This window comes from Poromitra crassiceps (genome assembly GCF_964638095.1).
Source record: "Poromitra crassiceps genome assembly, chromosome: 23".
Taxonomy (NCBI): Eukaryota; Metazoa; Chordata; class Actinopteri; order Beryciformes; family Melamphaidae; genus Poromitra; species Poromitra crassiceps.
In genome coordinates, this window is record NC_139639.1 from 6,120,035 (window position 1) to 6,144,751 (window position 24,717).

General features: G+C 45.0%; 1 protein-coding gene across 1 annotated transcript; it reads left to right on the forward strand.

The window, feature by feature from the left end:
- Positions 1-5,137: 5,137 nt before the first annotated feature.
- Positions 5,138-19,634, forward strand: LOC310797267 (solute carrier family 12 member 9-like; the record flags this gene model as incomplete). The annotated part of the gene is made up of 15 exons (XM_083659632.1): positions 5,138-5,342; positions 5,754-5,888; positions 6,736-6,873; positions 7,019-7,122; positions 7,312-7,516; positions 9,515-9,622; positions 9,813-9,924; positions 10,313-10,470; positions 13,661-13,743; positions 15,276-15,400; positions 15,545-15,737; positions 16,743-16,917; positions 17,965-18,111; positions 18,233-18,877; positions 19,324-19,634. The coding sequence occupies 15 exons, from the start codon at positions 5,138-5,140 to the stop codon at positions 19,632-19,634; spliced, it is 2,844 nt and encodes a 947-aa protein (XP_083515758.1).
- Positions 19,635-24,717: the final 5,083 nt, after the last annotated feature.

A 24,717-nucleotide genomic window follows, 5' to 3' on the forward strand; every position in this document is an offset into this window, starting at 1 on the left:
CATCTGACATCTGTTAGAATTGCTTTATGCCCGTGCAATAACGCTCAAATTTAACTTGAAAAGTGACCACGTGTATGTTCTGCAGGGTAATGAGCCTCAGCTGCTACTACAGGATGCTCTTCCCTGTGTATGTTCTGCAGGGTAACATATATAAATAGTATAAATATTAATCTCATATATTGATCCTCCTTGCTTTTTATGCTTGGGTTTTCTGTAACTTAAAAACACATACATCTGCTTTTCAGCAACAATTATTTTCTGTAGAAAAATATATGTTTGGAGTCACTGACGACTACACACAACTTTTTAACAACCACTGAAATGAGTTATGGTTGGAGTTTAACCGATCAATTGTTTCTCGGACGCAAAAGGCGGCAGGAAAAACAAAGTCAGCGAAAGGGTTCACAGCTGATTCCGAGATCAAGCTTGTGAAAACTGTTTCAGTGAAAACTGAAAAATTAAGAAAGACACAGATGCATTTAAAAGAATGCAAACTTAAAGCTGCCTGCAATGGTTTGTCTGTTCTACCGTACCGCCTGGTGTACGAGCGCACACCACATTTCCCTTATGCAAGACTCTGCACTGCCTACACACAGTGCACACTGTGCATAGCCGAAAGTGTTAGACCTGACCAAACGCACACAGAGCCCGGCTCCATTCAACCAATAGACCCTTCTCACGGGGGCCATTTTGTGTCGAGAAGCCAGGGTAAACACAGGTGCAAGCAAAACACTAATGAGGGTTTCCAACTTCCATGATTGGAATTTGGAAACCCTCATTAGTGTTTTGCTTGCACCTGTGTTTACCCTGGCTTCTCGACACAAAATGGCCCCCGTGAGAAGGGTCTATTTCTCCAGCGAAGCCCAAATGTATTTTGACTTCAGCTACATCTAAACAAGAGTCTGCCCCGTATGAGCCACAAGTCTTTAGTTTAGAGCACGCCATAAATAAAGCAAGAGTGATGGCCGATAGAGAGACAGTAATGGCCGATGTAAATCATATGCTGGTGCTAAGAGCCGGGGGCCTGGTCACAGTGATTCTTGCCTTTGAACTGTTTCCTCTCCAGAGGCTGTTGAGAGTCGCAGACAGTGATGTGGAACGAGAGGATGACCGTCCTTAAGCAGGTCTGAACATCACCGGTCAAGAGTTCAAAGTTCAATACCCCTTTTTCCATTGCCACTTTTGTGGCAAAGGGGTCCCAGTGACAGCGGTGGCTGGCTAGGAGCCGGGGGAGGGGCAGGGTCAGGAGGTGAGCGAGGTGTTGGATGGCCCCTCCTCCCTGGCTCTCCTCATGCAGCTCACCTCCCCCCCCTCTGTCTGCGTCTCCCCAATGTCCACATCTGGCTGCTCCTCTGCCTCCGTCTGGGAGGCATCTTCACAGCATGAGCACACCTGCAGACCACAGACAGACAAAGAGAGAGGCTTTTAGATTTGAAGAGAGAAAGATCAGAGAGAGAGGCCGGCCTACCTGCCTCCGACATCCGACCGCTTCAGCTCATTCAGAACGCTGCAGCCTGTCTGGTATTCAACCAACCCAAATTCTCTCATGTCACTCCCCTCTTCCAGGACCTCCACTGGCTTCCCATCTCGGCACGCATCAAATTCAAGACACTGGTACTGGCCTACAGGGCAGTACACCAGCTCCCCTGTACCAGCTCCCCTGTACCTGCAATCTATGGTCAGGTTCCAAACCTCTCAGCGCTCCCTTCGCTCCTCCACCAGTGCAGGACGCCTCGCCCCTCCTTCGCTACAGGGGCTCAAAAGTCGCTCATCCCGATCTCGACTCTTCTCGTCCCTGGCACCTCAATGGTGGAACGTGCTTCCACCTTCGGTCAGGACGGCTGAATCACTGCCGATCTTTCGGAAAAGACTAAAGACACACCTTTTCAGGCTCCATCTGGGCCCTTCTTGATCTAACTTCTTTCTCTCTCTTTCTAAAAAAAAAAAAAAAAAACGACTAACCTAAACTAAACTTGTACCACTGTTCCTTCAGAAGTTGTAGTTGTCATAGACTGTGCTGCATAGTTGATTGCTCTATTGCTGACAAAAATGTGTTATTGTAAGTCGCTTTGGATAAAAGCGTCTGCCAAATGACGTAATGTAATGTAATGTAATGTAATGTAATGAGAGAGAGAGAGAGAGAGAGAGAGAGAGAGAAGCCGCTTTCACACACAGATCACGCAATATTGCAGTTCAGAAGACCCGCAAAGCCGGCAGCCTCGCCACATAAATTGCTTTCACACAGAGCCCAGCAGCACCGCCACATTCCCGTCCTGGGGTGTGCTTTCAGGTGATATCCACCCCTCCCGGATTGAAATGAAGCGAGCGGAGGCATTTCCAGCCAGCTCCTCCTAGTAGCCCAAATGAATATTTCCATAGGTTAGTGTAGCCTAGGCTACTGTATGATGAACGAATTCATTCAACAACCAAACATCGCCGATGTACGCCAGCAGCACTCAGCTGGTCGTTAACATCAAAGGATAAAACATGAGTCTGATTGGGAGCTCACCTTAATATTCCCACAATGCAGAAAGTGTTGTCCACATGCAGCATGGTAACAAGGCTTTCAATATTCATCTGATCGACTTTATGGATCACAGATGCACCATCATGTATTAGGTACAAGGCTAATTCTTATCTTTTGGCTCCAGTTTTTATTCCCATGAAGTAGCCTAATAGCATCTGTTCTGAAAGCGCCCGCATGTCAAACAGCTGCAGTACGTTACTCGTCGTCGGGGGAGTAGGCTATAAATGCACATGAATATGAATACTATAACGTTAGTAGTTTTTGTAAGGGAACGCACAACAGGCTAGACAGATTGCAGTTCTGGAGCTGGTTTCCCCAATTGGGATTGTTTTGAGGAGAGACTGAAGAACAGAGGGAATATCCTCAGACCGACTCGCCACAGACAGATGCATGGCTTATTATTATATCCGTTAATTTTGCCTACTAATGTCAACATCGTTTTGAGCATAAATAGCCAAACCTACTTACTCATAGAGTAAGCACGGAGCATTCCTCCTGGCACCCCTGTTGCAGTCATGATTGTATACTTTTTTTTTACGTTCACTTATTTATTTATTCGCCCCCCCCCCGATTTTTTAATCCCATTTTATCCCCCATTAGTGTTCACTTGATTTCTCAATCCTGGTTGCTACTCCATCCTCTGCCGATCTGGGGAGAGCCGAGACTGGCTCCATGCTTCCTCCGAGAAATGGGCAGTCAGCCAGCCGCTTCTTTTCACCTGCCAGAGGAAGCTTCACTGGTAGGACATAGCACGTGGGAGGTTCACGCTATTCCAACCAGTTCCCCTCCCTCTGAACAGGCGCCCTTAACGACCAGAGGAGGAACCACATTAGCAACCAGGATATTGCATGTTTTTGTGAAGGGGGTTCCTATATGAAGGAAACCCCCGGGAGGCACGGGGAGAACATGCAAACTCCACACAGAAAGGCCCTTTTGATGACCCCACCCGGGCGGTGGGCACTCGAGGACATGCGGACGGGCACGCATTCCTTCAGCGTTCACATCGTCCCAGGTGGGAATCGAACCCACGACCTTCGAGCTGTGAGGCGATAGTGCTTACCACTGCACCACCGTACCTCCCCGTAATTCTTTTTTATGAATGAGCTGACCATTCGCACCGTTCTGTGCCGCCGCTCCTACGCTTTCAGGTGGAGGCGGAGTGGAGGCCGATCCGGCGCTATGACTCGGTCCACTGGCGGAACGAAAGGCGTAATACAATTATCCACCACCCAGCTTTCACAACTTTCACATCGGAGGCGTGGATCACATATTCTGTATCTTTTACCGCTTTCAAGGCCGGTGTGAAAACGGCTAGAGAGAGAGAGCTATTGTGTTCTACCTTGATGTCCACAGCCTTGGGCAGGCCTTCATCCAGGGCTGAACTTCCATCAGCTCCTTCTTCTGGGGCTCAGTGAATCGTGGCTGGCTCTTCTGTATCTGCCTCAGCTTCTCTCTGTCCTCTCTTAGCACCTTCCCGATGTCACTGTATACACACACACACACACACACACACACACACACACACACACACACACACACACACACACACACACACACACACACATACACACACACACACACACACACACACACACACACACACACACACACACACACACACAGTGTAATAATAATAATAAATACTTGAACAAGACACTTTAAAAAAAGGAATGATTGTTGCCTCCTATGCTTTGTGCCAAAAACAAATGCTTCAATCAGCTTTAATTTGTTATTCAATATTTCATATTATCCATTTTATTGCAGATAAAATACACCTGCCTCATGTGGGCACTAATGCATGGTTTAACAATACATCTGACAGCACCGTGATGCTGTTTCCTCTTGGATTATTAATAACAGTGCCAGCCTGATAGAGGCTCACAGAAAGTGCTTTTTATATTCACTGTGCATTACACTCTTTCTACACCAGCAACAATCCAGACTCCCGCAGCCAATCACCAGCCGGAAGTGAGTCAGTACCTAAAATCAAATGTTTCCATTTGCGGCACAGGCGGAGGAAGAGAGGGATCACCCTCAATCTGACACCAATGCAAGATGAACAAGTGGAAACATACTCTTCTCTGCTGGTCATTATGAGGAACTACAGCTACTTTCTCTTGTTCATTGGAGAGCTGTCAAATGAAAGACTGGCTATATTTTGTAGGCTACCAATTTTTATTACCATTACCTACTACTGCGGATTGTTTTCGTTTTTTTTGTCTAATTTCATATAAACTTGCTTGTTCTAATGACGTCAACATAAACAAACCGGCCATTGGATAATGATCAAGGTAAACCTGTAACTGATTGGTTGAACCAATTACAGGAAGCAACGTCACTGTTTCAATTAGAGCATCGCTGTCTCTCTCTTACCTGTCCTGCAGAAGGTGAGGCGTCTCGGGCATATAGGAGGCCTGCAGGTGGACGGACATGACTGAATTAGTTTTTCAAAACGCTGCGCATTGCACCGAGAAGGGGACTACTAGCTACTAACCTTTGCGCTTGTAGTTCTGTTCCCATAGGTGAAATTGTGCTTTTCGTTATTTGACACAGCAGCGAGTCAGCGACCTGTAGGCTAGTAGGCTACCGTGGCACACACTGGCTACCACCATGACAGAAAAGGCTCCTCTTCTCCACTACCGACTCTCCGCCGCTCAGGAGTCGGACGATGCGTCCAGTCCCGCCGGGGTCACGGTGGAGAGAGACGCCCGCCGCCCAAAGGGCAAAACCACCGCTACCAAGCTAGGCGTGGTGTCCGGAGTTGTTATTCCGACTTTACTGTCTATGTTTAGCGTCGTTGTGTTCCTGCGAATCGGTGAGTGATTGGCACGCACGCGCACACACACACACACACACACACACACACACACACACACACACACACACACACACACACACACTGAATGAATAATCAATTAGTTTGAAACCTAAGGAAAAATCGCTCAGCCTATAATGTTCTTGTTGTAGGGACTCTACAAAGTACTTTGTGTGTGTGTGTGTGTGTGTGTGTGTGTTTTATCTCATCCTATTAGGCATACCTGCCCCATAGCAATTTTGGTCTGATCTCTATTTGAGAGACTAGAGTAGCTGAAATGTATTAGGCTACCTGTGTTAGCTCTGTACAACGCGACGTATTATATTCTTACCTTAACCATGAACTTGGGCTGAGTAGCCTACTAGATTTGTGATGTTTTTCATGAGGCTGATTTTCTCTTGTTTCTTTTAGGATTTGTCGTGGGCCAAGCGGGGCTCTACCAGTCCATTGGCATGTTCCTGGTGGCCTACTTAATCATTACCATGACTGTGCTCTCCGTCTGTGCCATCTCCACCAACGGGGCTTTAGATGCTGGAGGTGCCTACTGTATCCTTCAGTGTCCAGAGTGTCTTTAGTTCAGATGCATCCCAGGGGCAAAGGTTAATGGTCTCTGCTCTCTCCCTCATGAGCGATGAGATATGTAGCCTGGGTAGTGGGTTTGAAAAAAACAACAACTCTTAAATTCGCTCCATTATTTAACCCAGTCACCACTTGTATGGGTACCACTAGTTTGAACTTGACTAATTATGTGGTTGATGCCTCACAGCTAGAAGGTCCTAGGTTCGATTCCCACCTGGGACGCTGTGAGCGCTGAAGGAGTGCGTGCCCGTCCGCATGTCCTCGAGTGCCCGCCGCCCGGGTGGGGTCGTCAAAAGGTGCCTTTCTGTGTGGAGTTTGCATGTTCTCCCCGTGCCCCCTGGGGGTTTCCTTCATATAGGAACCCCTCACCAAAACATGCAATATCCTGGTCGCTGAAGTGGTGCCTCCTCTGGTCGTTAGGGGCACCTGTTCGGAGGGAGGGGAACTCATTGGAATAGCGTGATCCTGCCACGTGCTACGTCCTCCTACCGGTGAAGCTTCCCCTGTCAGGTGAGAAGAAGCGGCTGGCTACTGCCCATGTCTCGGAGGAAGCATGGAGCCAGTTTCGGCTCTCCCCAGATTGGCAGAGGGTGGAGCAGCAACCAGGATAAATAAATTAAAATGAGCACTAATGGGGGATAAAAAATTGGGGGGGAAATATATATATTAAGCAATTATCTGGTTGATGCAAAACCTCCTAATTCATGCGAGGAATTCAGTGAAGCAGTGAGATTTTGTGCCCATTATAGTTGTCCGGCCTAAATTAACTAATTGATTTGCAGTGATGATGAGATACCTCAACTTGGGTCCCCAGACATGATCAGTCGAGCCTTGGGTCCAGAGTTCGGCGGCAGCATTGGGATTATGTTCTTCTTTGCCAATGTGTGTGGCAGCGCTCTCTACATTTTGGGTCTGGTTGAAGCCATCATCTCTGCATTTGGCATCCCAGAAGGTAGGGTGCATAATGCCATGACACGACGTCCCGAGGTGTGTGTGTGTGTGTGTGTGTGTGTACGTGTGCGTGCGTGAATTAACTCACTCTACCTCACTCACTGTACCTCATCTCTCATCTACCTCGTTATCCCCTACCTCTTCAGATGCAGCAAGTGTTGCAGGTCCCCATCAGGTGTTGCGATCAGGATACTGGTGGTCTCTGCTCTATGGCACCGCCCTGCTCTTCCTCTGTCTTGTCGTCTGCCTGGTGGGATTCAACACAAAACATTTTATCACGATACATTCAATGAAGTGCCCTGTGTTGATGATACAAACAGAGGGGTCTTTGTGATATTTTTATTTATTTATTTTTCCTGATGGAACATTTGAAATGAAAGCAATTATCCCATGATACGCCCGTGTCTTTCTGCACAATTCAATGGTTCTGTCATTACAGGTGGGAGCCCACATCTATGCCAAAGCCACCTTTATCATCTTCATCATTGTCGTGACGGTCCTGGCCACCATCTTCATCAGTTTCCTCGTCGTGCGGCCCAGAGTCGTGATGCTCGTGTCGGACACTTCCGCCGTCAACACGACCGGCCCGAGCAGCGGCAACTACACCGGCCTCCGGCTCCGCACTTTAGAGAGCAACCTATGGCGTAGGTGTTGAACACGGTGCGGTTTAAGGTTGTCACATGTAATGGTAAACTTAATCTATTAAAAAATAAAAAATAAAGTAGACCACCTTCATTCTGAAGAAGGTCGTGAGACCGAAACATCGAAAATAAATCTACCGTGGGAGACATCTTTAGCAGTGTGCGGACTTTACTTTTTGATTTTGGATTGTTGTTCCTTAGTCCTGCACCTGCTTTTTTGAGTGGATGTGCGCGCTCTTCTTTTTTATCTCAACTTAATCTATTAAACGTGGGATTTAAATTATTTGGCTTCCACACTCAGCCCAACAGCTGCTCACGCAAAGAGTGTAAAATAGTTAAGATCCACCCTTCACTTCTGACAAGAGGACAAGTCAGGGCTGCTTTGTTTGCTTGGCAACAAACTCAGTGCTTCCGTTTTATTATTATTATTATTATTATTATTATTATTATTATTTATTTTATTTTTTCAAAAAGGAGGTGGATCACGGATTTCAAGCAGAATAGTAAAGTAAGAGTAATACAGCAAGGTTAACATATAAACATGAAATTTAACCTAACACTACTGACTAAATGTAAGACATTATACTCGCGATTTATTGTTCCAGTATGGTAGCCTGCTGTGTATATATAAATGATCCTAGCCTATAGGTCCCTGCTGTCTATATATAAATGATCCTAGCCTATAGATCCCTGCTGTCTATATATAAATGATCCTAGCCTATAGGTCCCTGCTGTCTATATATAAATGATCCTAGCCTATAGGTCCCTGCTGTCTATATATAAATGATCCTAGCCTATAGGTCCCTGCTGTCTATATATAAATGATCCTAGCCTATAGATCCCTGCTGTCTATATATAAATGATCCTAGCCTATAGGTCCCTGCTGTCTATATATAAATGATCCTAGTCTATAGGTCCCTGCTGTCTGTATATAAAGGATCCTAGCCTATAGGTCCCTGCTGTCTATATATAAATTATCCTAGCCTATAGGTCCCTGCTGTCTGTATATAAATGATCCTAGCCTATAGATCCCTGCTGTCTATATATAAATGATCCTAGCCTATAGGTCCCTGCTGTCTATATATAAATGATCCTAGCCTATAGGTCCCTGCTGTCTATATATAAATGATCCTAGCCTATAGATCCCTGCTGTCTATATATAGATGATCCTAGCCTATAGATCCCTGCTGTCTATATATAAATGATCCTAGCCTATAGGTCCCTGCTGTCTGTATATAGATGATCCTAGCCTATAGATCCCTGCTGTCTATATATAGATGATCCTAGCCTATAGGTCCCTGCTGTCTATATATAAATGATCCTAGCCTATAGATCCCTGCTGTCTGTATATAAATGATCCTAGCCTATAGATCCCTGCTGTCTGTATATAAATGATCCTAGCCTATAGATCCCTGCTGTCTATATATAAATGATCCTAGCCTATAGATCCCTGCTGTCTATATATAAATGATCCTAGCCTATAGGTCCCTGCTGTCTATATATAAATGATCCTAGCCTATAGATCCCTGCTGTCTGTATATAAAGGATCCTAGCCTATAGGTCCCTGCTGTCTATATATAAATGATCCTAGCCTATAGATCCCTGCTGTCTATATATAAATGATCCTAGCCTATAGATCCCTGCTGTCTATATATAAATGATCCTAGCCTATAGATCCCTGCTGTCTGTATATAAAGGATCCTAGCCTATAGGTCCCTGCTGTCTGTATATAAAGGATCCTAGCCTATAGGTCCCTGCTGTCTATATATAAATGATCCTAGCCTATAGATCCCTGCTGTCTATATATAAATGATCCTAGCCTATAGGTCCCTGCTGTCTGTATATAAATGATCCTAGCCTATAGGTCCCTGCTGTCTATATATAAATGATCCTAGCCTATAGGTCCCTGCTGTCTGTATATAAATGATCCTAGCCTATAGGTCCCTGCTGTCTATATACTGTGTGATCCCTGCTGTCTTCCTCCTCATGTCACTCTTCCAGCTGACTACACAGTAGACTACACCACCGGTGCCATGATGAGTTTTGCCACCGTGTTTGCGGTCATGTTCAACGGCTGCACCGGAATCATGGCCGGCTCCAACATGTCTGGTGAGAGGAAAGAGTGTTCACACTAACCTCATGGCAGGCAGGCACGTGTGGCTCTGAGATGGATGTGAATTCATGCTTCTACACGTGGGAAAGGCAGGAGTCTGAGTGGTCTGGGTTTGTTTTCCGCCCGGGTGTTAATTCAAGCGCTTGTGTTCAAAAAGGAACTTTTCCTTTTCATGTGTTTGTTCAGGTGACCTGAAGAACCCCAGCTATTCCATCCCAAGAGGAACCCTGGCAGCGGTGCTCATAACCTTCATCACATACAATCTCCTTAGTCTGCTGGCTGCTTCGTCCTGTGACCGGTAGGGCGCGCACGCGCACACACACACGCGCACACACACACACACACACACACACACACACACACACACGTCCTCAGCTCTAAAATTTTAAGCTGTAGTAAAATAGCCCATATAATCATAGTCCTTTTTAAAAAAGCACTGGAATGGAAAAAGAACAGTATGTTTCAGAAAAGACATAGCTACATGATTTACTTCCTGTTTGAGAAATCGAATGTCATTGTTGTAGTGAAGTGATTTTTAAAGCGGGGCATTTGATTTGTTTGAATACAGAACAACAAAATGAAGTGGTATCACATAAGGACTTATCTCTAAAGTGCTGAAGCAAGTATGCAATTGTATGTATTGTTGACATAAATTCATAGTTGTGTCTCTCCCTTGTCTCTCTTAGCCGCCTCCTCCAAAGGAATTACAGTTTCCTTGGTGACATCAACATCTGGCAGCCCCTGGTGACAATGGGCATCTACTGCTCCACCATATCTGCTGCCATGAGTAACCTCATAGGAGCCTCCAGGATCCTCTATGCCCTGTCCAAAGATGACCTGTTTGGTGAGAGCCTGTGACACTGACTTGTGTTGTGCTGTTAGCAGTGTTGTGCTGTTGGCTATCACTGGCGTCTCCTCTGGTCGGACGGGGTGCCTGTTCGAGGCGGAAGGGAACTGGTGGGAATAGCGTGATCCGTGGCCTCCAAATGTAATAATATTATGTCTCATATTCACAGTGCTGAAGACATTAGTGCAAAGCATTACCGTAAATTCCGGACTATAAGCCGCACCGGTGTATAAGCCGCACCTGCAAAGTTGACTAATTTTTTCTTATATAAGCCGCACCGGACTATAAGCCGCGGGTGTTTTAACTCATTGAGTGCCAGCCACTTTTGGAGAACGGACGCTCCCAGTGCCAGAGTTTTCAGAGCGTTTTCAGTGATTTCTCGAGGCCCACAGAATATTGTGTGATATTACTATGTAAACACCGAACACGCAAAAAGAACAAGGAGACTCTATTGTATCATCAGCAAAAAAAAGTTTATTGATACCATTTTCCGTTCTTTAGTTATGAGCCGGAGAAGATAGGTTGTTTTCAGCGTTTTCAGGCATTTCAAATTATAAGCTGAGATATTCAGCCTTTTGTGAAATGCAGCATTTCAAGCACATTCACTGACTCTAGATACGGTAATATTTTCTGATGTAGTGATGTGGTGTAGTTGTGTCCTGCCCTGCGTGCCCCACCCCCCCTCCCCCCCCCTCAGCTGAAAACTCCTCCCCACACTAGTAACACACAGCCTCGCACCAAGCGTCTAGGAAGCCTGGGAAGCGCCGCCTCCCAGGCAGCGCAACATGGAGAAGCCACACGCGGACTGCAGTGAAAGGTTTGGCTTTTCAGTGTCGCGCTGCTGCTTTTCTAGCGGCTAATCATGTGGAGAAACTATGCTGACAGACAGACAGAGGCAGAAGGACTCAGTTGTGTGCGCGGATTGACTGTGTTCGCACGCACCGTCAGTTGCAGCCAGAACAATCTACATGGCTTTGGACTGCAGCATGAGCGGGTTCTCTTTCATCAAGGCTATTTCAGGCTGTGTATTCCTGACATGTCTGTAATCTGGAGAGCACTGTCGCCACCTAAGGGTTCTGTAAAATAGGTTATAGACCTCCAATAGCTACTATAGTTGTACAGGAGCTGCGGAAGGCTTTGATCGACGTCCCACCGTCAAAAAACGCATTGGACGTCGAAGGACGTCCGTGGCACTCTACGTCACTATTTAATTGGACGTCGAAGGACGTCCATGGCATTCAATGAGTTAATGGTATTTTTTTTTTTTTTTTTTTTTTTTAATTGTGTTTTAATGTTTAATTACCATATGTAAGGGTTCATGCACAGAGGGGATTGTCGGGAAAGAGATGGCTGTTTGAGGAAGCTCCCATTTATTAACATTTCAACAAAACAACATAACACAACACCACCTGTGTTGTTTTTTACAGTGCACACAGTTAGGGGTGCACCGATCACGTTTTTTGCCACCGATCACCGATTGCCGATCACCTATGAGAAATATCTGCCCAACCGATCATCGACCGATCACCGATTACCGATTACCGATCACCGATATATATATATATACGCCCTGGGGTGTCCGTAAAAACACGAGGCAGGAGACAGATGGGAGTTCAACCGTTTAGTTGTCAGTTCTCTTCAGTACAGTACAGCAGTATAGGCTCTTTACAGCATTATGACAGGAATAGTAGGATTGTGTGTGGTCTGGAAAAAGGAGGCAATAAAATATACAAACAGGTCAGTAACCAAGCTTGCTGTTATATAGGCCAATTATAGTGATAATTAACAACTAATAATATATAAATGATAATTAGGTAAACTGTAAGTCAGTTACTCTTAAACACCAGTCTTGAACCATGACTAAAGCCAAAGAGCTCCCACTCATAGAACCGGGGTTATGCACAATAACCGTCATACATTGGGATCCGCATCGAACGAACATCAAAACGACCCGCCCATCGAGGCCGAGTTACAGTGTTATAATTAGCAGCACTATGAGTGCGATCTACATAATGGTGACAGGGTTACATGACGGGAGAAACAACAGAATCACAAGCTACACACCAGCTAAACTCCATCTGAGTAGTGGCATTAATTAGCGCAACAGACAATCAAACGGCAAATGCACGCAACAAACGTTATTGCAATGATTGCAGGTAGATCGATCTAAAACCAAAAGGGAATGCAATACAGGAATATTAACATAATAATGACTTACTGGTTGGTCATATACGCACACATGGAAGAAGGGGATTAGAACATGTTCAACTGATGTTCAAAGAAAGGAAGAAAGTCCGTCTGAACGGAGCGCACATCCACATACTCAGCCGCACACTTTCGCTTCCTTCAAAGTGCCCGCGGGAACATCAATGCTTGCGTGGAAATTGTCTGTGTGTGCGCGTGCACTACCCCGACTACCACAGTACCACCGTGTCAATTTGGGACTTTAATACACACGGACTTAACAGCATGCAAATGCCTCGGTAGGCGGGAGGACTGGAGGTAACTTCTCTCTGCTGAGGCTGCTCTAATCACCAGCTGATTTGTGTGATTCAAAGACGCAAGGGGTGTGTTGACAGTCTGGTGCGGTGTGTGGAGGTGAGTACACTGACGAAAGCAAAGCGTGTGCTTTGCAACACAATGATATAAATGTTAGAGCACAATATGAAAGTTAAACGATAGACATTGAAGACATGAAAATGGGCTGCCTCATGTTTCTCACGTGCAGCATGATCGGCTATGCGATCGGCAACATTAAAGGAATATCGGAAACAGCAGATCACATATTTGAGGTCCAAATCGGCCGATACAGATTGCGTGTCGATCGATCGGTGCACCCCTACACACAGTGTCATACAGTGTCATACAGTGTGGTGAAAAGAGGGCAAGAGAGGAAATTAAAACTTATTATAGTTATTTAGGATTTATAGTTAGAAAGAGTGCTAAAAAAGAGAGATTTTTTTTTTTTTTTTTTTCTTTTTTTTTTTTTTGAAAAAATCCATCGATAAGCCGCAGGGGCCAAAAAAGGCCAAAAAACAGGAAAAAAGGTGCGGCTTATAGTCCGGAATTTACGGTATATGACACAAGATGGCTTGGAGTGTTAACCTGGTGGAGGCTGGGCTTACCCAGGCTAATAGTGAAGGCCTGAGACTGACCTTCGTGTTGTCGATGATGTAAACATCTGCAGGTGGCGTCCTGGCTCTGGCAAGGAAAACTTCTCTGAGTGGGAACCCCTGGGCCTCAGTGCTCATCTCGTGGTGTCTTGTACAGGTAGGATTATAATGGAGTCATTAGCCCTGTTCGTAACCAGTCCCTATTACGGAAATAGTGGACTATATAGTGTGTCAGAATTCTCAACTGTTAGTTTGATTCACTATGTAGTCCACTGTAAAATACCCACAATGCACTACAATTTCCAGTGAACAGAGAATGTACCCTACATTTTCTCCCATATAGTTTTGAAACTTGTTTGATCATTCCCCAAATAGTTCACTATTATGATAAACACTACATGGTGAATAGTGAGTGAATGAGTGAACCATTCCGAACACGGCTATTAACTGTCCCACTTGTGCATGAAGTTTAGAGTGAGTCTACCTAACCTCTGCTTAGTCGATACGTTGTTGTCATTGGATATAGCTTTAACTACAACCTGTCAAGTAATTGATCAGTGTTCTCAAAGTGTGGTCCAGGGACTCCAGGGCTCCTTTTTAATTTCACACTCATGTAATTCAGTAGAAATTGTCCCAGTTAGAGAATATACATAAATTAGACGACTCTAATTTCACGCTCATTTAAAGCCTGAAATGTAACTTTTTTTTTTACCTTAGTATAACAGATTTTAAATAATTTTGATGGTATACTGACTTCTAATAGGAATAATGGCGCATCTGTCATTCCCACTCTGCGCCAAATCATGAAAGTTGCCTGGATGTAACTCCATTTCAAGATTCAGTATTTATTTATTTAGTTATGTCAACAGTTGATTGGGATTTTTTGATTTTGGGACACTTTTGAATCTTGTCTGAGAGGGCAGGAGATTAACGAAGTTGTTTTCTGGGCGAGGCGGGTCGCTTAAAAATTTCATGGCCTTCTTTTCAAGCCTAGCCTTGTATAGTTCTGCTAAGGGGTGGGAGATTGCATCCGATGGTTTTGGATGCACTGCGCACCACTCTTATCTAGCTCCTTCGTATCAAAAGCCTTCCGCTGACAGACTAATGTGAAACTTTTATTGTGAAATATGTATAGGGAGTGAAATGTGTTTTTATGGCTACCTTGATTAGCAGCGCTATTTCAACATTTGGGGATATTTGGAGCTTTTTTCTTCTTCCAACAAATCAGTTATAAACACTGCAGAAATGTTAACCAAGTAGTAGAGAGTAGTAGCAGAAACGGTAAAATAAGACTGATATCTGAACATACAAACAAGAAAGTAAGTAGCATAGTTAGCACCTGTAATTACCACTTGTGGCAGCAGAGGCCACTGTTGCTGCTGCTCAACAGAAAGTTACATGTTGGGACTTTAATTCAGTGGAAGTTGTCCAACATAGAAAATAGACAACAATGACTACTCTAATCATAGGTTTTACTCTCCTCTCTGTTGTCTCCCTACTTGCAGTGTAGACTTTTACACAATGAATCTACTAATATGCAACTAATACTAAATTGACAACAACAAACAGCTTCCCATGTAGAGGTCCCTTGGCCAACATCTCTGTGGCCTAAAGTGTCTCTCTGGGGGGCTGTGACATGAAAACTGATTTGAAGTCAACCAATTTGGAGTTCATTCTTCCTACCACCAGGTGGTGCTGTTTTCTGGGAAATTGAACACCATTGCTGGAATTGTAACTATCTTCTTCTTGATGGTCTATGCTGCTGTGGACCTGGCCTGTTTGGCCCTGGAATGGGCTTCAGCACCCAATTTCAGGTACAGTATGGTTAACCTGACTCCAAACAATCCTTGAGACCTCAGTTCTTTAGGAATTACAGATTATTTGGGGAATCTCCGTTTCTTGTTCACTTTTACACTAACTTGTTACACTTTAACTTTTTTTTGTAATTGTTTTTAAAGACCATCATTCCGATTCTTCACCTGGCATACCTGCGTTCTGGGCATCCTGGGCTGCCTGGTCATGATGTTCCTGATCAGTGCCATTTATGCCTTCGCCAGCATAGCCTTCATGCTGTTGCTCTTAATGCTTATCCACTACCTCTGTCCCACCAGCAACTGGGGCTCCATCAGCCAGGCTCTCATCTTTCACCAGGTACACACACACACACACACTTTGCGTACATGAATCATATAGAGAGGCAAAGTGACTACTTCCTGCTTCAGCACTGTACCAGAGATTTGTATCCGCCATTTATTTTCCCATAGACATTTCGTAAAATGCTTCTAAAATAGTTTTACTTCGTCAAACCAAAATTGAAAAAATATTTTCTTTAAATCCGCAATTTTTTATTACGTTTTGGTCCGAGTGAAATGTTATGTGGTCTCTCCTGTTTCTAAATATATCTGAACCGTTTGGTTTGAACAAGTAAAACTTATAAGCATTTTACAAAATGTCTATGGGAAAATGAATGGCGGATGAAAATCTCTGCTACAGTGCTGAAGCAGGAATTAGGCGGTCACTTTGCCTCTCTATTTCTGATATACGTACAGTATGTATGTATGTATCGAAACTGACCCACTATTGTGTTATTGATTTCAACCGTATCGCACAGCCCCAGTATTCATAGTTTTCCCATAATGTCACAAGCATTTTCCTACCAATATGGCGCTGCAGTAGGCACAGCTCACCGCTGACTGTGTCACTTGATTGTAATCACCTGTTAATCGATTAGAATCGCCTGCTATTTTCCTACCAAGATGGCCGTGTGGTGATGTAACAGAATACTATCAATACCCTGTTCTGCTCTCTCTCCTCACCCCTCCCTCCCCCTGTGTCCCTCCCTTCTCCCCCTGTGTCCCCCCTCTCCCTTCTCCCCCATTCTCCCCCCTCTCTCTGAGTGTTCAATCATGTTTATTGATAGTGCTTAGCTAGATTTAGCTAGACACATTCTCTGTAAAGCCCTCTAACAGACATGCTTGTGAATTAGAGCTATACAAATAAACTTCTCACACACACACACACACACACACACACACACACACACACACACACACACACACACACACACACACACAAATACACAAATACAAACACAGTCTCACACAATGCAACCATAGAACACAACATATGAATTACTTCGTCCTCTGTTTCACTCAGGTGCGCAAGTACCTGTTGATGCTCGATGTGCGAAAGGACCATGTGAAGTTCTGGAGGCCCCAGGTGCTGCTGATGGTGGCAAACCCTCGCAGCTGTACAGGCCTCATCACCTTCATCAATGACCTGAAGAAGAGTGGCCTCTATGTGTTGGCACACGTCCAGATGGGGTTACTGGGTAAAAAGGGTGTGGTTCGGAGAGGGCTGCTTCATAATTGGTCAGTGCTATAGGACAAGGGTTCCCAAACGTTTCAGCACCCGACCCCCAAAATAACGGCGCCAGAGGCTCGTGACCCCCACTATCCCTGGAGCTGGTTGAAGCATGCAAACGTTTGTGCGCACATGCTGAGAATTTTGTAAACAAAACAAACAAAATGTAACAATTATGGTTAAACTGTGCTCTTTTTAATAGTTTTTAAATTGTATTTCACACGTTCTGTAGTTCACACATTATTTAGGCCAATTGCACACGTTCTGGAGATCACCTCGTGACCCGCCCTAACCTCGCGTCACCAGGCTCTTCTCGGCGAGAAAGAGCCTGGCCTCCGTTCACAAGTGATTTTGTCACCCTGTCTGTTTCCGGCCTAGAGCCCGCCCTAGACAGGAAACAACAGCGGAAATAGCTCGTTAACTTGACAATCAGACGCAACGAATAAGAAAATAAAACTGCAAACAACAAAACAAAAGATGGACGTACCGAACTAAGTTTTTGAAGAAGTTCTTGTAGAAACATCACAGATTCACAATATCACATTTTAAACCAATACAGAAGCTTTACTTTTCAAACAAATGGCCAGTTGATGGAATATAACGCTAGTTGTCTGTCCGCTGTTTGTCTTTGGCTCTCCAGAAACCTTCCTCGGCAGTGACTCGAAATGTGCTAACGCTACTATACAACTTGTGTTGTTGTTCTTTTCAGGCTCTAGCTAACGTAACCTCGCCGCGTCAAGCTAACGGCAAAAAAGATGTTTTTTGGCGCACTTATTTCCGGTGTTGTTTCCTGTTTCCTTGGTTTACGCCCCCATGAATGACACAAAGCGGAGTAAAAGGTGCCCAGACTAGACCCACCCAGTGGTATCCCGAGACCTTCCCCCTTTGATAACCACTGCTATAGGGGAGGACAACAACATGCAGCTTTTGACTGCATGAGGTCCATGCCTGTGGATCAGTAATAGTCCACATCTTTGACCATTTTCCTTCCTTATGTATGTGATTGGTCTTTCAGATGGGTTGCCCTCTGACCCCCTGCAGAGCTGTTATGACTCATGGCTGTCTCTAGTGGACCATCTCAACATCAAGGCCTTCGTCAACCTGACCCTGGCCGACTCTGTCCGACACGGAGTCCAGAACCTGCTCTTTATCACAGGCTTTGGTTAGCAACTTTCTCTTTCCTCTGTACAACCATTTGGGTATGTCTGTCTGTTGACATCATTGACCAATTGTGACAAGGAACCTATGTGATTTGACAATCTGTCACATCTCTTTGCATCTAGGTGGAATGAGGCCGAACACGCTCGTCTTGGGTTTCTATGACGACTCTGCCCCTGAAGACCACCTTGAAGGCAAAATTCTCCTGTCTGCAGGTGAGAGCTTGGATGTCGTGAGCCCAGCCAAGAACCCCAGAGAACAACGCCCCCCCTTCTTCCCAACTCTGAGGGGAGTCGAGGAAACCAGAGACCTCCAGGAAGAGGAATATGTGTCGGTGATCGCCGACACCGTCAAAATGGGGAAAAACGTGGCACTCGCCCGCTACTTCAACCAGTTCGACCGGGAGGAGATCTGCGGGTCGGGGCGAAAGCTCAGGTGTCACCATGGCAGGACGGGGCCGTTTGTCGACGTGTGGCCCCTGAACCTCCTTCGACCGGACAGCTGCGGCTACGTGGACACCTGCTCACTGTTCCTGCTGCAGCTGGCCTGCGTGCTTCACGAGTCGCGTGCCTGGAGCCAAACCAGACTGCGCCTCTTTCTGTGTGTGGAGGCCGGGTGCAGCCTGCAGGAGGAGGAGAGGGCCAAGCTGCAGCTGATGCTCAAGGAGCTGCGGATCAAGGCTCAGGTGCAGACGGTGGCCTGGGACCAGGTGGTGGCGCTGCACTGGCAGAGACGAGGAGAGAGGACGGCGGGCCATCGAGGACAACCCGGTAGGGGTAGGGCCGCAACTAACGATTATTTTCATTGTCGATTTAAGTCTGTTGATTATTTCCTCGATTAGTTGTTTGGTCTATAAAATGTCAGAAGTTGGTGGAAAAAAATGATTTCGATAGGTGTTTCCCAAAGCCCAAGATGATGTCCAGTTGTTGTCACTCCAGATTCAGGTTTAGGGAAGCTCGCTGACAAAGGGAAAAAAGAGGCCAAGCCCAAACCCTGGCAGTTCGGCGGCAAATATATTTTGTATGTATTTAGGCTACTCGTACATCCAGGGATGCACCACAGCCACAGTTTTCTTGCGGAACAAAGTATGCACACGAGAGTGTGTGTGTGTGTGTGTGGGGGGGGGGTAGTACTATCGCCATGGCAATGCAGCTCAAGGGGTACATAAGACAAACAAAGGTTGGGAACCACTGGACTAACCGATGAATCGTTGCAGCTCTACAACCTGGAGAGGATGAGGAGAGGGACTGGGATGAAGAGGAGGCTGAGAAACAGCAGGACCAGAGTATACAGAGGTTCCCCAACAATGCTGCGCAGCTGACGGATCAATATATCTGTGCTGTCAACAATCTGATTCGCCAGCACGGAGCTCCGCCCCCCGCTGTGCGGTTCCTGTACTTGCCCCGCCCACCAGCAGACACAAGGCGTTACCTGGCCTACCTGCACCAGCTGGACCTGCTGAGTCGAGACCTGGGACCTACGCTGCTCGTCCACGGGCTAACTCCTGTGGTCACTACTGACCTCTAGTCTTTTACTATCAAAACTGTATCCATTATTGACCTTATTGACCATGGTCCCGTATTGTTCGTCCATGGGATTATGCCCGTCATCACCAATGGTTCTCAGTTCTTTAGCTGACCTTTAACCTTTCACAGACCAGTCTAAGACCTGGGACTCGCACTGCAACAGTCCATCTTTACACTTGACTAACACAACTTTCCTACATGATGTGCTCTCCATATGCTACCAAGACACGGCCACACATCGGAAATCAATGAATGACGTGGACATAATGATCTCACATTTTCACATGGGACATCTAGGATTTGGGTGAATTTGTGCATCTCACTGTTTTGAGGCTGGTTGTTCATCACAGGGATTTGGAGTTATATTGATATACATGATGTGCACATGTGGGTGAAGAGAAGAAAGTCCTGAAAACCACACTTCTTTCTTCAAATCTTCCAACCCTTAAAATAATCTTTTCACACAGGGACAATGTGTCCTCCCTAAGCTTTTGAACATTATGTGAACCATTTCTTTTTGTGCATGTCAATGGAATAAATAAATATAAATTATTGGTATATATTAGTGTCCTCTAGAGAGAGTGGCGTCAGCGGCGGACCAAAATGCGAGACTCATTAGCCAATGAACAGCCAGGAAGGGGTCTCGCGCTACTTTCTTGCATGCTAAAACAAAGCTGACAATGTACAATTTGATTCAAGGGGGGAAAACCCCTTTCAGAGTACAACACAAACTGTCTATTTTGCTGCAACTCGACAGTGCTGCTTAATCCAGGACCTTACTTCCTGGATATCTTGAGAGTAAAAAACTGGTCCATTGGAGTGAATGGAGATGTCGGGACTCTTCTATCTACATGGCTCTGGTATATATTACATCAGATTTGTCTAATACAATTTCAAGAGAATTTAGTAGAGAAAGGCGGTAGATGGCTACCGGGGAAAAAGCAATAATTAGCTTGCTTTGATAACTGAAATAGTCCTTTTCTGTGCACACACATGCTGGTGGATTAAAAAACAAGGCTGAGTCATGAACAAGTTTTGCCTCTTGAATGCCTGCAGAGGGCGATATATGCCTGCAGAGGGCGATATATGCCTCTTAAATGCCTGCAGAGGGCGATATATACTTGATGTCTGCAGAGGGCGATGTATGCTTCTTACATGCCTGCAGAGGGAGATATATGCTTGATGCCTGCAGAGGGCGATATATGCTTGGCAACCTAAGTTGTTCAAAGTCATCCAGCTCTGTCTAGATGGCGTAGTGGAGGCTGAGGGCTTGGACCAAAAGCTTTATACTGTAGTGGAAACTGCGAAAGTAAGAAAGTCCTAATCACAGAGTATATGTAATCAGAGTATATGTAATCAGAGTATATGTAGGCTAATCAAAAGTGTCATGTTTTGTTGTATGACCTTTGACCCCATGCTAGCCTGAGTTTGCTGCAACATCGTGTTTCCCAACTGTGTTCATTTCTCCCAAATGGTCAATAATGAAGGACTATATTGTGAAGCAGAATTGTTTACATTGTGAATATGTATGAGCAAGGCTCCTCGATCCTTGTTGATATAGGTGATGCAGCATTGAATACTGTTACCATTCCAGATAGCAAACCTTGAATTAGATGATTCATAACAAGCATGTGGAGAAGTACTTTACCCATTCTGTCTTCCTGCCATGTTCACTACAGCAGAAATACCTTGTGATGTCAAATGACAATTATGATGTCATAGAGATGAGATGGTTAGACGTTTGACCAAACTGTCATCTGTCATAATGTCACATAAAAATACCTGGCTGACACACTTGGCACATAAGTCTTGTGGGCAATGTCTGAACTGCATCTTGTCATGGAGAGGCAACGCCATCTGCGGCATTCCTCATGTTTGCGGCTGAATTCCATGACTGTAGAGAGCCAAAGTGGAACGTCACTTCCTGCTTCAGCACTGTACCAGAGATTTTCATCCGCCATTTATTTTCCCATAGACATTTCCTAAAATGCTTATAAAAATAGTTTTACTTGTTCAAACCAAATGGTTCAGATATATTTAGAAACAGGAGAGACCGCATAACATTTCACTCAGACCAAAACGTAAATTGCGGATTTAATTTTTCTTTTCTTTTCGATGTTTTCTTTTAGTTTTGGTCAGAGTGAAATGTTATATGGTCTCTCCCAATTCTAAATATAGCTGAACCGTTTGGTTTGAGCAAGTAAATCTATTTTAGAAGCATTTTACGAAATGTCTATGGGAAAATAAATGGCGGATGAAAATCTCTGGTACAGTGCTGAAGCAGGAAGTGACGTTCACTTTGGCTATCTATAGCACAGCCACCTACACTCACACAACACTGGCAAAGTGTGTGTGTGAGGGAGTATGATGCCAGCATGAGGCGGACAAGCTCAAAATACCATCAAGGGATCCCCCAGGCCCCAGATTATAACTGACTGAGTCTTTATCAGCATCTGCTACTCATTTTGAAAGCAATAGGTTTTGTTGACCCCCTAAACCGAGACCGAGTCAGGACCAAGAGAGACCAAGACCGGGGGGAAGAGGGGGACTGAGTCAAGACCAAGACCGAGGGGGGCAGCCACTGATTGGTCAGTTACTGTAGCCTATGTAATTACCTGTAGGCTATGATGATACAGTACTGTATATGATATTACGTGGAGTATGCTGTTAATTAACAGAAGCATTAGTCTATACTGGTTATGTTAAAACCTTTATTTGAAATTCAACCACAAAATGTTCAGTTCTTATAATTATTATTGGTTTTATTTTCTTCACTCACTGATTTTCTTACTTTAATTGAATTTACTCAAAAAAAGATTTTTTTTAAACAATAACAATAACAAGTAAAAGGCAGTACCTCTATATTCTATTTTTCTTTGCTGTATCCTATTACTATTATCTATTGCAACTGCAGGATTTTATATACATCTTCAAAATTTAAACAGCAACTTCAGAACATACAAGAAAAAAACAGACACATACAGAAACAAAACTGGAAAAAAGAAGGAAAAAGTCTGTCTGTTGTGTGTCTGAACGCTGTCTGAGTGGCAGACAGTGGAGGTGCTCTTCAGCAGGTGGTTAGATGCAGCGGTGTTTCTTCAGACTATCAGACCGAGTGAACGTTCTCTTACAGCCATCACACCAGTAGCCTGTTCCATTGTGGATGCGTTGGTGTGTTGTTAGGTTACCTAACTGACTGAAGCTGCTCCCACATTGGTCACAGCTGTAGGGTTTAGCTCCAGTGTGTATGCGTTGGTGTCTTGTTAGGTGACCTAACTCCCTGAACCTGCTCCCACATTGGTCACAGCTGTAGGGTTTAGCTCCAGTGTGGATGCGTTGGTGTCTTGTTAGGGTACCTAACTCACTGAAGCTGCTCCCACATTGATCACAGCTGTAGGGTTTAGCTCCAGTGTGGATGCGTTGGTGACTTGTTAGGTGACCTAACTCCCTGAAGCTGCTCCCACATTGGTCACAGCTGTAGGGTTTAGCTCCAGTGTGTATGCGTTGGTGTCTTGTTAGGTGACCTAACTGACTGAAGCTGCTCCCACATTGGTCACAGCTGTAGGGTTTAGCTCCAGTGTGAATGCGTTGGTGTGTTGTTAGGGTAGCTAAGTGACTGAAGCTGCTCCCACATTGGTCACAGCTGTAGGGTTTAGCTCCAGTGTGTATGCGTTGGTGTCTTGTTAGGTGACCTAACTGACTGAAGCTGCTCCCACATTGGTCACAGCTGTAGGGTTTAGCTCCAGTGTGTATGCGTTGGTGTGTTTTTAGGGTAGCTAAGTGACTGAAGCTGCTCCCACATTGGTCACAGCTGTAGGGTTTAGCGCCAGTGTGAATACGTTGGTGTGTTGTTAGGTGACTTAACTGCCTGAACCTGCTCCCACATTGGTCACAGCTGTAGGGTTTCTCTCCAGTGTGGATGTGTTGGTGTGATTTTAGGTTTTGTGACCGACTGAAAGACTGCCCACACTCCTGACAGCTGTAGGGTTTCTCTCCAGTGTGTATGTGTTGGTGTGATTTTAGGTGTTCTGAGCGACTGAAAGAGTGCCCACACTCCTGACAGGAGTAGGGCTTCTCTCCTGAGTGAACTTTCTGATGACGCTTCAACAGATAAAGTTTTGTGAATGTTTTGTCACACTGATCACAACGATGACGTCTGGGTCCACTGGTGCCTGTCTGTTTCCATAGAGAAAGATACAAAGAAAGAATCAGGACAGAGCGACTGTGTGTGTGTGTGTGTGTGTGCGTGTGCGTGTGCGTGTGTGTGTGTGTAGGTGTGTGTGTGTGCATGTGCGTGTGCGTGTGCGTGTGCGTGTGTGTGTGTGTGTGTGTGTGTTGCAACATCAGTGATATGTTTTCTCACCTCTCCTGAAGGATTCATCTTGACAGTGTTCCTCTCCTCCTCTGCCAGATGTCTCTCTTCCTGCCAATCAGCTCTGACATGATCAAAACAGACGGTAAGACAGGGAACGCCCACACAAAGAAACAACAACAACAACAACAATAATGTGTTGATGTGTTTGTAAACTTTTGCCAATTAATTTTGAAGGTATTGATTTTAGCTATATAGTTGCGGAAGGTGAAACGTCACTGTCTACAACAATGTTTTGGTTAGTGGTCTCTTTATGCTCTTCTAGTTAAGCTGTGGGCGAGGCAATTCTGTGATTTATTGTAAATAAGTAATTTGTGGTCTTGAATGCATATAAAAACTCTGCGTTGTGTAATTTTGACAACCGGGTAGAGGATGGTGTTACTCGCAGGGCTGCCATGCAGGCAGTGTAAACGCATGCATCGTAAAGTCCTGTACACCAGTGTTCCTTCCTTATGTAGTAAAGCATTTCACTGGACAGGCAACCTGTCAATCATGCCCAAAACATAGTATTTTATTTTGTCTACCGGTATTTGACTCTAATATAATATATAATATAACTCACTAAACAAGTGAGTTATAGAACTCACTCGTTTAGTGAGTTATATAACTCACCAAAACCGTGTTTTGAACCAGGCTGTAAACATGTTTAATCCTGTTGTAAAGACAGGCATTTTAACATGGGGGTAAACAGGGACTGACTCGCTTTTGGAGC